Consider the following 14,887-nt stretch of genomic DNA (forward strand, 5'->3'; position numbering starts at 1 on the left):
TTAAATATAAACATTTCAGAGGCTCAGTAGCAGTTAACGCTGGTGATATAGTCACAGTCCTTGACCTGATCATCACCTTAGACATGAGTTTTTTATACATGGATTCTAGGAGCCTGTACAAGTTAATGCCTGGATTGTGAATGGTTTGTTGAGAATATGGAGTTCTGGAAGATTTCAACCTTCCTTCCTTTTTCCATTCAAGTGTTATCAGTTTGTGGCATTATGTGCTATAAACAAAAACGTGTTTGGAGTTGACTTATAGCCTTTTAATGTATTAGAGTTATTTACCCAATATTTTAGTTACACATATCAAGGAATTGAAATCATTTTAAACTCATGACAGTTAAGTCATATGTTTTTCCCACATTAATTTTTTTTTTAGAGTGAGGCAAAGTTAGTGCCCATCTTTCCAGGAATAGTTTATATAAAGCCATGTACTTAAGCTGATGGTAAAATTGAAAGTTTAGAGAAAGTTATAGTAGACCCATAGTGTCGGATCAACAGAAAGGTTTTTCTGACCTTTTGTTTTCCTGAGCCTAATTTTGCTACATCCTTGTGTTGTGCAAGCCTGCAGAATGCTCCAGGGGATAGTCTCATGTCTTAGGAAGAAACTTCTTCTCTGATGTGAGGGAAGGAGAGTCTGCAGTCATGAGAGCCCACCATTGGCATGGAGACCATGGGATTTGTCTTTTCTGACACAGGGGACAAATACACCTTTTCCAGATGTGACCTCCGTGAGGAGACCTGGTATTTGAGGGATTAAAACCTCTGATGGCCAGTAGAGGCTATTAACCAAATGTGTTAGTCAAAGTAAACTAATTCACCAGGGTAGAGAACTCTTTTCTAGTTCCCTCTCTTGCCCCCAAATCTATTGTAGTTTAGCACAATAAAAGATTACCGTTCACTCTCTTCAGGGTCCAGTGTGATAGGCTGGAAGACAGGGGATGTCTCAGCTCCATGAAGTGACTCAGGGACCTAAGTTCATGTTTGGATGCTACCACCTTCAACCCATGCACAACAAGACCATAGTGGGAAGAGGAAGAAAGAGCAAGGAGGATCACACAAGAGGTTTTATAATGGGTCTGATAGTAGCAAACAACATTTCTGCCCACATTCTTTAGTCTAGAATTCAATCACATGGTCCCAACTTAACTGCAATGAAGAATGGGAAATGTGGTCTTCCTGTGTGCTCAGAAGGAAAAGAAAACTAGTTTGGCAAACATATAACAATATCTGTGCCACAAAATATCTAAAAAATACTTGTCTTTCACTGATGTCTTTTACAGACTTGGTAAGCACACTGTCATTGACTGGATGTATAGTTGACAATACAGGGTTTATGGGTGCTATGCAATCGAAAATTCACATGTAACTTTTGACTCCCCAGTACTTAACTACTATAACCCACTATTGATTGGAAGCCTTCTGATAACATAAACAGTTGATTAACACATATTTTGTATGTTATACATAACTGAATTCTTACAATAAAGTAAGCTAGGAAAAAGAAAATGTTTTTAAGAAAATCCTAAAGAGAAAATATATTTACACTACCGTACTGTATTTATCGAAAAAATCTGCATGTAAGTGAACCTGTGCAGTTCAAATCCATGTGGTTCAAAGGTCAACTGTATTATTAAACAATAATGAATATAAAATAGTGGGTTAAATGCTCAATGAATCGGAGCATCTAGTAGAAAGGCATAAACCGTAAAAATTCCAAACTGTATTATAGCCTCATAAATAGATTTTGTCTTAAGTAGCTTTTTTTTAATTGCAAAATATTCTAAAATGTAACACCTGAAAACAAATCTCTTTACCAGCAAAAGGTTATATTGTGGAGTTATTCTTTCATGAAAGAGGTCTGAAAGGACTTTAATGATCTAAATGTTCATCCAAACTTGTGTCTTGTTTCTTTACAAAGGATCTCAGACAGAAATGATGCTGCTAAAACAGATAAGGCCAATACCTTGGATAACCGACTAACCAATAGGTACCAGTATCTATTGACTTTGGGAAAGACCCAAGTACAATATTTTTCTGAGCATAACTTATTTACTTACAATTCTCATGTCCTACTTGATATATTTCTGTAAATTCTTTTCCTCTATTTCTTAAACACAAAAATTCTGGAGTAAATACCTTTATTCCTCCTCATGGTTAGAGAAATAGAAAATCTTTGTTGCCTTGCTTAATTTTTTTAAAAGATTTTATTTATTTATTTGTCAGAGAGAGAGAGGGCACAAGCAGGGGGAGGGGCAGGTAGAGAGGGAAGCAGGCTCCCCACTGAGCAAGTAGCCCAATGTGATGCGGGACTCAATCCCAGGACCCTGAGATCATGATCTGAGCCCAAGGCAGATGCTTAACCAACTGAGCCACCCAGGCGTCCCTGTTGCCTTGCTTAAAAAATTGAGAGAGTTCATTGCTTCAGGTCATCTTTCTCACCACATTCATGTTTTTCTTTTAAGTTATCCTGGTGGCAAGAGTATGAAATACATGTAAATGCCCATTTTACATTCTTATTGCTAAAGAAAATTACTGAACTCAACAAATAAAAACGTTGAACTTAAACAATAACTGAATTTTCTGAAATAAAATGATTTCCTTTAGAAGCTAGTACAAGACAAAAAGATCATGAAATCACCTTATCAAATTTATTCAAATACTGATGCTTTCTTTCTCTTTCTCTCAAATAATGTCTAACTTTAAATAACAACTCTAAATTCATGGACAGTTGCATATTGATGCAAATATTCATTCTTTGTTGCTGCTCAAACTTTTGCCTTTTTTTCTTTTTAGCAGAAACATGTCCACGTTTAGATCACCAGAAGCAACAAAGATGTATGTATTTTTCTGACTGAAGTTACATTTTAAGAATAAAGTGTATTTCTTTGTATGAGTTCAAGAAAAGTTAGGGTATATGCCCCTCAGCCCAAAGTTTCATTATAATAAAGCCCCACTCCTGTTGCTTAGGCAGGGTTTAGTAGAAATAAGAAAATGGTCCATGAAGCTTTAAATATTTACTATCTGGATTTTAACAGAAAAAGTTTACCAACCTCTGCTCTAACCAAACACCTGAACTTAAGTCATTCTTTTCTTCTTTTCTTTCTTTCTTTTAACTTTTTGTCTTATTTTTTCCTTTTTATTTTTTCTTTCTCCAAATTTTTATTTAATTTCCAGTTAGTTAGGATACAGTATAATATTGGTTTCAGGAGTAGAATTTAGTGATTCATCACTTACATACAGCACTCAGGCTCATCATAACAAGTACTTTCCTTAATGCCCATCACCCATTTGATTTTTAATTTTTTTCCCCCAGAGACCTTTATTTTTCCTTGTTCTTACGGCCACTAACTTTCTTCCCCTATGTCACTTGTCTTTCAAAACCCCCATCACATTACAATTCAACTGAGTCATGAAATCATAGGTTTGCTAGCAATCAATTTAGATGAAGTACGTTTTCTCTGAAACGTACTACTGGTGATTATAAACAGCCAAACTAGGTGGATTTTTGAAAACAGAATTGGTTTTTAAATTTGTATTTACAAATAAAGTCATTTTCACCTTGGACCACACCTCTCAGTCGTTGAAACAGGCTTGGTCCTTTTTTTGGCGGGGGGGAGGTCTATGTATATTAATAAATGCTAAATAGAGATTTAAAATGGTGTGATTTTTTAAATGTTTTCTTAAACAATCTAATGCTCTTAATGCAAAAAAATTGCAATATAATTCTGTTAGTCATAATATACACAGGAATAAATATATAATATGAATCCAGAGCACATCAGAATTCATTGGTCCGGATTTCAGACACACGATGTCATATAATGAATGATTTCATTCAGTTCCTTCCATTCTAGTTACTCAGATGAAGGCCTGACGATTTATAAAACGGTAAACTAAGGAAGGACTTGTTTTCTGTTCTTCTTTTGTCCATTGAAATATGTTGTGGTGGGTAAAGAGCAGGTGGGAATGTGAATAGATGATAAGACCTTTCAAAGGTGGGACAGCATAAAAAAGTTTCAAGAATGTGATTTGTGGCTGTGATTAAACAGGCAACCTGGAGTTTCGTTCAGTGCCAACACCACCAGCACCCCAGCTCCCACCTCTGCTACAACTCCTGTAAAGAAAAAGAGGTATGATGGGCTGGTTGCATCTGTTTCTTGCTGACATTCTGTAGAGGATTGTCCTTTATTAATTTCTGGACCAAACAATCCACCAAGACCCCCGGTGGCATTCAGAAGTTGGTCTCTCATCTTGTTGCCTCCTCCCTTTCCAGGGATCCAGAGCCACTGGATTCTGCTGTCCTCAAACTTTGTTCCTTTTCCTCCTCACTTCCATTTCAAATGTGCAGTCTTGGGATGCCTGGGTGGCACAGTCAGTTAAGCGTCTGACTCTTAATTTCGGCTCAGGTCATGATCTCAGGGTTGTGAGATCCAGCCCCAAGTGGGGCTCTGCTCTCGCTCAGTGTAGAGTCTGCTTGTGGATACTCTCTCCCTCTGCCTCTGCTCCTCCCCCAGCTCACACTCAAATAAATAAATAAATAAATAAATAAATAAATAAATAAAATCTTAATAATTAACAAACAAACATTCAGTCTTTTCTCCAGGTCCCTTGGGGTCTAGAATATCTAAGTAATGTTTTCGATGAGGGAGCTCAGCAAAGAGTAAGCTACTTCAGGTAACATCTTTAGTAGAGTCCTACTACAGGGAATGCCTTACCCTGAAAGAATTATGACTGTGGGGTGGCCAAATATTGCCACACTCCTGAAATCTGCCTGCATCTTTGCGGCCTTCTCTGCTCTGTAGATTGGGTTGACCCTACTTCCAAGTACAGAGTCGAAGTCCCCATATTGACACTTCTATTTATCTAGTAGGCATGGAGAAGTAGCTAGACCTATGGTGGCAGAATATTCTTCATGAGACAGAATGTAGATGGTCGAAGCAATTTTTGCTTGTTGGAGAGAACACAGTGCTAGTGAATCATGATCAAATGGAAAACAAGCATTCATGAATCTTAGTGCTTTTAAAATGTTTTTATTTTCTTTGCCTGCACCGAGGACCGTGCCTAGTTTGGGTAGGTGCTCAATGTTTGTTGATTGCCTGGCTGATTGCCAAAACGCTCCTGCAGTGGGAATTCTGGTTGTATCTGTGAAAATGTGAGTCTGAGAAAATGTGATTACCTTTCTCTTGGACCCAAATTTCACATCTCCTACCCACAGCAAGAATCTTTCCTCTGACAGGCTAGGCATAATTCAGGATCATTGAAGCCAGCAATAAGACTCTACTTTTGTGATATACATTGGACTAGCTCTTGTGAGTAGAACTGACTACTTACATTGAGTTGAAATCTGCTTTGATTTATGCCCATCTCTTCTTAGTTCAGTCCTGTGGTACCTCAGAGAACAGACCTGCTTCAAGAATTTAAAGCCAGCTCTCCTGGCTTTTTTATCCTCGCCTTTCCTTCCCTGGACTTTCCTCTGACATGTCACTCTCTTCTAAACATCTTCGTTTTTGGTCCATATTTAAGTCTTTCTGACATAACCCCTAAGCTATCTCTATCAATTAAAATTAAGTCCTGGTAACGTGAAGACATCTTTCTAATTGGATATATATGTGTTTGTATATATGCATATACATATGTATGTATGTATACATAATTGAGGTTAGCATTAGTGGGATGTTCACTTATGTTTTCAATACTCTTACTTTCAGAGTTTTCTTTTTATCATGGAGCTTTTCTTAAAAAAAATTATTTATTTATTTGACAGAAAGAGAGACACAGCAAGAGGGAACACAAGCAGGGGGAGTGGGAGAGGGAGAAGCAGGCTCCCCACAGAGCAGGGAGCCCAACAGAGGGTTTAATCCCAGGGCCCTGGGATCATGACCCTGAGCCGAAGGCAGATGTTCAACAACTGAGCCACCCAGGTGCCCCATTATCATGGAGCTTTTTTAAAAACTCTAAATATAGAGTGAGCATGTAGTTGGTTTTGATTATAAAATATTTCAGGTGTGCAGAAAATAGAAAAAGAGGTATGTTGATGATAAACACCCATGAACTCACCAGCTAGATTTAACAAATATTATTTTGCAGATTCTCTTCATATTTCTTTCTAATGAAATGTCCACATTTTAGTGTCAAGAAAACGGGGAAAGGAGCTTACTTGGGGAGCAGAGAGCCTAGACCATAGTATAGTTATTTTAGTTATTTCCTGTTGAGTTTATGAAATAGTTTTCATTTTATTTCCAAGGCTTGTAGAAAAGTCATCTCAATTCCTTTTAGCTGTCAAATTACTTTCAGCTTTTCCTGGTAGACATGTGGGTGGGATCAGGTCTTTCAAGTGCCATGTTTATAACTGATGTCGTTTCTTAACAGACAGTCCTGGTTTCCACCACCTCCTCCAGGTTACAGCACCACCCCAAGCACAGGAGCAAGCAGAAGGTAAGGGAAATGTATCAGATGTAATTGCTATGTAACCTAATGGAAGAATGTGTGGGATATTGACAATGTATAATTGCAGGAGCTTTGGAATAAATTGGAGGAGAGCTTGTGAATTCTGAGAGCTGAACAAGACAGTGCTCAGTGGGAGTGAGGTCAGGCTACCAGTGCCTCCGAAAGGAAATCTGACAAGTTGCGAGGAGTAGGTAGTTGTGTTAGTTTGCTAAGGGCTGCCGTAACAAAGTCCCATAAACTGGGTGGTTTAACAAAAATGCTTCTCACAGTTCCAAAGGCTAGAAGTCCAAGATCAAGGTGTCAGCAGGGTTGGTTCTCTCTGAGGGTTGGGAGGGAGACTCTGTTCCACATTCTCTCCTGATTTCTGGTGGTTTCCAGACACCGTTTGGCATTCCCAGGTCTGTATAAGCATCATCCAGATCTCTCCCTTTATCTTGACGTGATGTCCTCCCTGAGTGCATGTCTGTGTCCACATTTGCCCTTCTTAAGGGGACACCAGTCATATTGGATATGCGGCCCATCCTACTTCATCCTATATGACCTCATCCTAACATATCTAATTACATCTGTAATGACCCTCTTTCCAAGTAAGGTCACATCTGAGGCCCTGTGGGTTAGGGTTTCAGCATTTGAGTTTTGGGGGCACACAGTTCAACCCACAAGTGGCAGAGGAGAGAATGGAACGAAGCACCAGGCAGGGCTCCACTGTGGGCTCCTGGTAAACCACCGCTTCCAGGCAGCAATGAACCCAGATGACTGGATGGGAATATGAGTTGCAAGTTCTTTGTAAACTTTAAGGAATAAGTGGGTGTTTTCTACTTTTATATTTTTGTTGTTGGGATCAATAATTATAACTAAAATTATAGACCATGTGCAGGGCACCTTGTTCTACCAAATCCATGCTGGGAATGTCAACAACCATTTAACTTAATATGTGATTATTGTGTGCCAGATATTGTTCTAATATCTTGGGGTGTATCAGTGAACAAAACATGGAGCCTACACTCTGACCGTCAAAGAAGCAGACACATGTGCAGAACTCCTATCATCTATGCCATCTTTAACACACAAAGAAAAATAAGTCTCTGATTTGGTTTTGCTTTAGGGTATCCAAAACTGTTGTTGTCTTCAATCCTCAGAATATCTTCACCAAATATTTCCATGTTCCAATGGGACTTATTTTCCCAATTTAACCATTGGGAAAAAGAGTTATTAAACTCTTTGTGCTTATTTAGCATTAGATTGTTTTATTTCCTAAAATTGTCATCTGTTGTGTAGGCTTTTAATGTCTCTTTTATTTCCAAATAATGGAAATATTTGGAAATAAATGTCCTTTATTACAATTTAGGTTGCCTCTATAAGGATGTAAATAAATTCAGTTGATCAATAGACACAAAGAGCTCAAGTTGCTTTTTTCACACATGTTGCATCTGTCTCTCTCTGTATATTTATATATCATATATTATTTATATATGTATAGTTATTAAACACATTGAACAATCACAACTTGGAATTACATCCACCTTCTCTTAAAATATTTTCTTTTTAAACCTCCTCATCTATAGATGACTTCCAACTATATGAACTGCCAAGTATGGATTATGTTTCTCGTTTAAAACCTTCTTTCCCCTCAGGCAGTATTTAGATATGTCTCTATGAGTGACACCTTTCATGGAGCTACCTATTGAGGAAAATATTATCTAGGAGTTTTGCTAGTTACCATTGTTTCCTGAGGATTTTAAGATCCATCCAATTTGTCTTGATAGATAATAACTTGTACTTAGGAATATTTATTACTTATTTCTAAAATCTTATGTTCATCTTCTATTTATTATTCCAATATTGATGTAAATTATCATTACAATAAACTGGTTATATAACTGTGTAAGAGTACAGAAGGATTATTCATGAGTTAATATCTCATGCTTTCAATGCCCATTGAGCTTGTGCATCTCTGTTTGCACAGAACTGGTAGAGCTTGGCTATATGCCGTTACAATTTATGCATTGCTGGATGTAATTTACATGGAAGATAAAATGAGTCACAGTGCTCCTATTTCTGGTTCCTGGATCAGATCCATAGCACCAGAACTAAAGGAAAGAGAAGATTATTGGACTAAGTTGATCAGTTTAGATATCCTTTCCTTTTTTAGAGGCACAGATTATTAATATAATGGCTAAACTGAAAGACTCCTCTTTGAGGATCAGCGCTAATGTCATGCCAAGCTTTGAGGGAAAGGAGGGAATAATAACAATATAGCAATGCCTTTGATTTCTAAAGTGCTTTTCTTTGGAAGAGCTCAGAGTAAAGCTTCTGTTTCTCACCTTTAATGCCAGTGCATTCCTAGGACTGAAAAAGAGACTTTTCAGTGAAAGCTGAAAAATAGAAGCAATTATTAAATGATAAAAGGAAGCAAAGGCTTCAAAAAGAGATCTTTGTTCCCAGAAGAACACAAAGAAAATGAAAATAGGTCAAAAAAATATAAAAATGGGGAGTATGATTTTTAATACTAGCTAATAGCTCAATGCTAAGAATATTTCCCCCATCCCTCACTTATACATTGGTCCTCATCTCTTTTCCCATGCTCCTGCAAGAGAATTTCCCCTTAATACTGATACTCTCGCTCTTCTTCCTGTTCTTCATTTTGTGAACCTTCATTTTTCCCATCACCTGATCTTTTCCAGAGATTCCATTCTCTCTCACACACCTGTCTGTACAACACATTTGAAAAGACCACCAGACTTCCCAGCCATTGTCAGAGTGGGTCCTTTTCTTCAACTTTCTTCCCCCTTGACCTCTCCATGGCCTTTGACACCATGGATCACACCATCCCTCAGTTGCTCCTTTCTTACAGAATATGGAAAAATCAAACTTAGTTGTGTTTGGATTGAAAACTTGTGTTGGCATCGTGTTTGGATTAAAATCTATTAGCGGCATGATGTAAGCGGCCTTACAAAGGGTCTCAAGCTCTTTTACCAGCAGAGGAAGCCATATGCTATCATAGCTTTATGTGTATTTATACGTAAACGTATACCTATACCTATGACTACATAGGACCGTGTTTACGTCTCTATCTCTTTTGTTTCTACACTTATAACTACACCTACGTGTAATTCTGTGTACAATTAACAGAAGGCTGGGGGTGCCTGGGTGGCTCAGTTGGTTAGGCGACTGCCTTCGGCTCAGGTCATGATCCTGGAGTCCCAGGATCGAGTCCCACATCAGGCTCCCTGCTCAGCAGGGAGTCTGCTTCTCCCTCTGATCCTACCCCCTCTCATGTGCTCTCTCTCTCTCTCTCTCATGCTCTCTCTCTCAAATAAATAAATAAAATTAAAAAAAAACAATTAACAGAAGGCTGGTGAGCTCAACTAGAGAGTAAATGAGAAAATCTAATTTTCTAAAATAACCATATATTATAGCCTAAAGAAAAAAAGCAATTTCTTAAAACAGTTATCCTTTTATGTATGATATACATTAGTCTTATGATGAGAGGTTAAGATATGGGTGATCTGGGCGCCTGGATGGCTCAGATGGTTAAGCGTCTGCCTTCGGCTCAGGTCATGATCCCGGGGTCCTGGGATCGAGTCCTGCATCGGGCTCCCTGCTCCTTGGGAGCCTGCTTCTCCCTTTGCTTCTCCCTCTCTCTCTCTCCTCCTCTGTCTCTCATGAATAAATAAATAAAATCTTTAAAAAAAAAAGATATGGGTGATCAAACAGAATTTTGGAGGTAAGAGTTAAATGTCTTTGAAAGCCTCTTGCCTTTTTTTTTTTTTTAATGAAACAAGATTAAAGAGAGAAGCTGTGATTTATGGTAACAAGACATAGCATGTAAAGTTTGAAACTTAAATAAAACCTTTTCTAGATGGTTTCTAAGGCAGTTCCTTGGTCATTGGAATGGAAATATTCTCCGACCTTCTCTTCCTTTTCTTGCTGATAAGGGAAACAACCAGCATAGTATTTTGAATGACCAACCTATGTCAACAAGGTTATATCTTTTGAAATCTTCTTATCAAATGCCCCAGAACCTATTTCTTTTCATTTTAATTAAGACTGAATCAAGATTTAACTTTTATAATTGCTGTTCCTTGTTACTGTCATCTGTCTCTCCTCCTACCTCTGTGATCAAATCCCTGCTTCACTGGTTTCCCCTCCTTTCCATGTTCAAACCCCTTTCATCTTAAAAAATAAGCTTCTTAAAAATTAATAGCCTAGGGGGGCCTGGGTGGCTCAGTTGGTTAAGTGTTGGACTCTTAATTTTGGCTGGGGTCATGATCTCAGAGTTGTGAGATCGAGCCTCGCGTAGGCTCTGCACTGAGTGAGGAGCCTGCTTAAGATTCTCTCTTTCCCTCTCCCCCTTCCCCCACCCTGCCATGTGCAATTGCTCTCTCGCTCTCTCTCTCTGAAAAAAAATGAATAGCCTAGGGGCGCCTGGGTAGCTCAGCTGGTGAAGCATCTGACTCTTGATCTCATGGTCCTGAGTTCAAGCCCTGCCTTGGGCTCCCTGCTGGGCACTGAGCCTACTTAAAAAAAAAAAAAAAAAAAACAGTTCATAGCCTAATCACACAAATCCATTCGACTGGCACCTTATCTCTCCACTGCAATCAAAGTTTTCAGAAAAGTTGATGATACTTGCCATCTTTATTTTCTGGTTCCCACCACCATTAATTCATAGAAACAGCTCTTCTCAAGGTCACAGATGACCTTGCTGATAAATTCTTGTTGACATTTCAGTCCCTATGATTGCTTGACCTTTCAAAAGACATCACTGGCTACTCATGCCTTTAGGAAATCTCTCTCCTTATCTTTTGAGAAACCCCCTGCCCCTCACCCTCCCCCACCCCAAACATACTCCTGGGTTTCCTTCCTCTAGCCATTCTTTATCAGACTCCTTTGCCACTTCATCATCCTATACCAGCCAGTAATTGTTGATGCTCCTAAAGCCTCAAAGTTCCTCCCCTCTTCTCATTCTGTATTCTGCCCCTCCACAGGTTATCCATGCCCAGGGCCTCAATGACCACGTGTGTGCTCTTGACTCCACTTATATCTAACTATACCTGTTCTCTGAGTGACTTTGGACAGCCAACTGCTTGCTCAACACCTTCCCTTATATTTCTCAAAAGCATTGCAAACCTAACATGTTCAGAATGAAATTCCTAACTTTCCACACTAACCTGATGCTCTATCACAATTAATAATACCAACCTTCCAAAGAAGATGTTACACGCGCATGCGCGCGCACACACACACACACACACAGGAATATTATGCAGCCATCAAAAAAATGGAATCTTGCCATTTGCAATGACATGGATGGAACTAGAGGGTATTATGCTAAGCAAAATAAGTCAATCAGAGAAAGACAAGTATCATATGATCTCACTGATATGAGGAATTTGAGAAACAAGACAGAGGATCATAGGGGAAGGGAGGGAAGAATGAAACAAGACAAAACCAGAGAGGGAGACAAACCATAAGAGACTCAATCTCAGGAAACAAACTGAGGGTTGCTGGAGTGGAGGGGGGTGGGAGGGATGGGGTGGCTGAATGATGGACATTGGGGAGGGTATGTGCTATGGTGAGTCTTGTGAATTGTATAAGACTGATGAATCACAGACCTGTACGCCTGAAACAAATAATACATTATATGCTAATAAAAAAATTAAATACCATCCTTCAGGCCATTGACACTTGAAAACTTGAATTTATTTTTTACACTTTTCTTTCCTTAATCACCAATATCCAATCCATTTAGCAAATTCTATCAATTTATCTGCAAGATGCCACTTGAATCCATATGCCTCCTTCCAATTCTATCATCATATCTTTCCTGGATTACGGTAGTAGTAGCTACCTAGATATTCTCCCTTCATCCACCCTGATGCCCACTCCCCAAACCTCTTCTCTACACAGCTGCTCAAGTGATATTTAGGAAAGGATAATTAGAACATATCACCCTCCTAAATAAAAATATGACTTTCCATTTTTCTTAGAATAAAGATCCAAATCCTTAGCACTGACTGCCTGCCCTTACCTGGCTTCCATCCCTTATAACTCCCCTTTGCTCTCTGCTCTGGTCATGTAATCTGTTTTAAATGCACCATATCCCACCTTCTATGGACCCTTAGTATATAAGGTCCTCTCTGCTTAGAATCCTGTCTTCTCCCAATTTGGAGGCCCTTACATTCTTGTGGCCATGTTTTCATCTGATTTCTCTTCAAAATATCACTTCTGACTCACGTCTGTTCTGTTCTCTCTGCTTCATACTCACTGAGGTATAGAAGATGGCAGCTTTACCCCCTTGATTTGTCCAAATACCACTTGCATAAGATTTTAATAAAGACATGGGATGATGAAAGTGCTAGCAATACATTGCAGAAGCCCAGCCCAAACAAGGTCAAATGTAATATTAGAAATTCCCGTTTGTTAGTTCTTTGGCCACACCTGTTGTTGGTTATTTCTTCTTGGCTGACATTTCTCCACAGGCCTGATCTTGTTGCTATTTTGCTCAGCAGCCCCTCACTCCTTCTTTCTTCCATCTCCCTTTTTCTCTACCCCACCCCTCCTTCTCCTCTCCCCTTTTCCCTCCACCCCTCAAATTTCTGTTAATTATTTATGTGGGCAGTTTAGTTCTCTCTTTGCTCTGCCAGGCTCTTTGCAGAAAATCTTATCCCTATAACCAAACATGATGATCTATTCTCTCTTTGGGAGGCACTCTATGCTACCTTTTAAAATAAAATTATTTTCTTGTGTCACAGTCATATAAACATCCAGTCACCCACACTTAAACAGCAAAATTGTCATTGACCTCTCTGTCTCCTTTTTCTTTTTCAATAGTCGTTGTAGTGAGTGTGAGAGACTTGGGTGCCACTCAAGAAAAAGGATATGACCACTGGGGGATAGTTGCACACTCTGAGCCTTATTTGGATGGTGCTTTGATAGGTTTGCCTGGGGAGGGAATCACTCCCACATAAGACTTTCCAAAAACAACTGCTCAGGAGCCACCACCCAGAATGGGAAGAGGACAAGGGAACTCCTGAAGGAAAGGGAGATTCATGGAGGGGGCTTTCATATCTAGGTGATACCACTAAGCAGCATGGCAGGCAGTTCCCTGGTCAGAGAACTCTGAGAGGCAGCAGTGGTTTGGGGTCTTTTATGACTCCCAAACTTGGGTAGTATGGATGCAGAAGAAATCCCAATGCAAGATCAGCTGTGGGATCATGAGAAAAGCATCAACATTCTCTGGGAACTCTGATGTGGTAGGGAGAGCTTCTAACGAGGGGTTCAGGGAAAAGGTCCTGAAAGAGGTGTGGCATTTGGGGGGAAGAGAGGGATTACATAATACTAGGTTTTCAAGCCCAGAGTGATTTTAAGCCTAGTGATGCCACCTATCAGTATAGGAAGAAACAGGAGCAGAATGGGGAATACAAAATTGGTTTTAAGAGGCTGTGCATTGATTTGAGCAGGTAGAGTCTGGCTTACTGAAAAGATATATTTGTGAAGGTAACTACCAAACAGTGGGAAATGGGGGAGCTGCTCAGGGAAGAGGTTGGTGCCACAGATCCAGGTTTTGGAATGATACCAGAGATTTAAATAGGTATCTTCAGAAACTGAGAAAATATTAAATGAGAAGAGAATGGAAGTTGAACCTTGATGTGTGTCTACACATCAGGTGGTGAAGGAGGCACCAGAAAATGAGACTGTAACTGGTACAATTGCATGGTAAAGGTGAAGTGTAATACGAGTTTGGTAGTGGGGAGGCAGAGTAAGTGGATGCATTCTACATCCCAAAGTCTAGTATGAATCTCACTTCCACCACAGCTTTCTCAGCCCAAGAGGTTGTTTTTGTCATCTGAACTCAAAAAAACTTATTGTCTATAATCCTCACTTGACAATTAATTGTCCATTACTGTAGAACATTACTTATTTTCATGGTACACTCGTTAACTAGATGGCATAATCTTATAATTCTTTGAATCATCCATATGACTTTATCCATAGTAATTTGTTAATAGGTACATATTTATATCAACATATCAATGAATTATAATATTTCTTAGTAACTACAAGATAGGGAATTCCCTCAGCCCATTATGATATTTGTCTTTTGTAGTTAGGCTTTATTCTGTGTGCTCAAGCTATGATGACTGTTTAAATAGCTCCCTCCCTCTCTCTCTCTTCCTCTGTCTGTGTCTGTCTCTCTGTCTTTCCAAACAATTACTGAGCTCTGACTATGTGCTAGGAAAGCACTTTGCTAGAAGCCAGGAATACAGAGATGTGTGAGACCCAGTCTGAATTGCAAGAAAGTCAAAGTGTATCAGGGAGTCAGTTTGAGCCAGGAGTGCTAAACACGAAGACTGGCCCCAGTTGAGAGCGAGTCATTGAGTGTATGATAAACACAAATGTTGCGATAGCCACAAAAATATGTGGAGGCATG

The 14,887-nt window shown here is 39.2% G+C and overlaps 1 protein-coding gene across 2 annotated transcripts in view; it reads left to right on the forward strand.

Moving 5' to 3' along the window:
* The window catches only part of SCEL (sciellin), a 301,851-nt gene that overhangs the window by 224,422 nt on the left and 62,542 nt on the right, over window positions 1–14,887 (forward strand). For both annotated transcript variants that reach the window (XM_028106136.2, XM_088022213.1), the window contains 4 exons: window positions 1,925–1,993; window positions 2,800–2,841; window positions 4,056–4,136; window positions 6,376–6,441. In XM_028106136.2, the coding sequence (XP_027961937.1) occupies window positions 1,925–1,993; window positions 2,800–2,841; window positions 4,056–4,136; window positions 6,376–6,441 (258 nt within the window). The remainder of the gene's footprint in view (window positions 1–1,924; window positions 1,994–2,799; window positions 2,842–4,055; window positions 4,137–6,375; window positions 6,442–14,887) is intronic.

Source organism: Eumetopias jubatus, unplaced genomic scaffold, assembly GCF_037043125.1.
Source record: "Eumetopias jubatus isolate StellerSeaLion01/CBP00866 unplaced genomic scaffold, mEumJub1_p1.0 scaffold_3, whole genome shotgun sequence".
Classification (NCBI taxonomy): domain Eukaryota; kingdom Metazoa; phylum Chordata; class Mammalia; order Carnivora; family Otariidae; genus Eumetopias; species Eumetopias jubatus.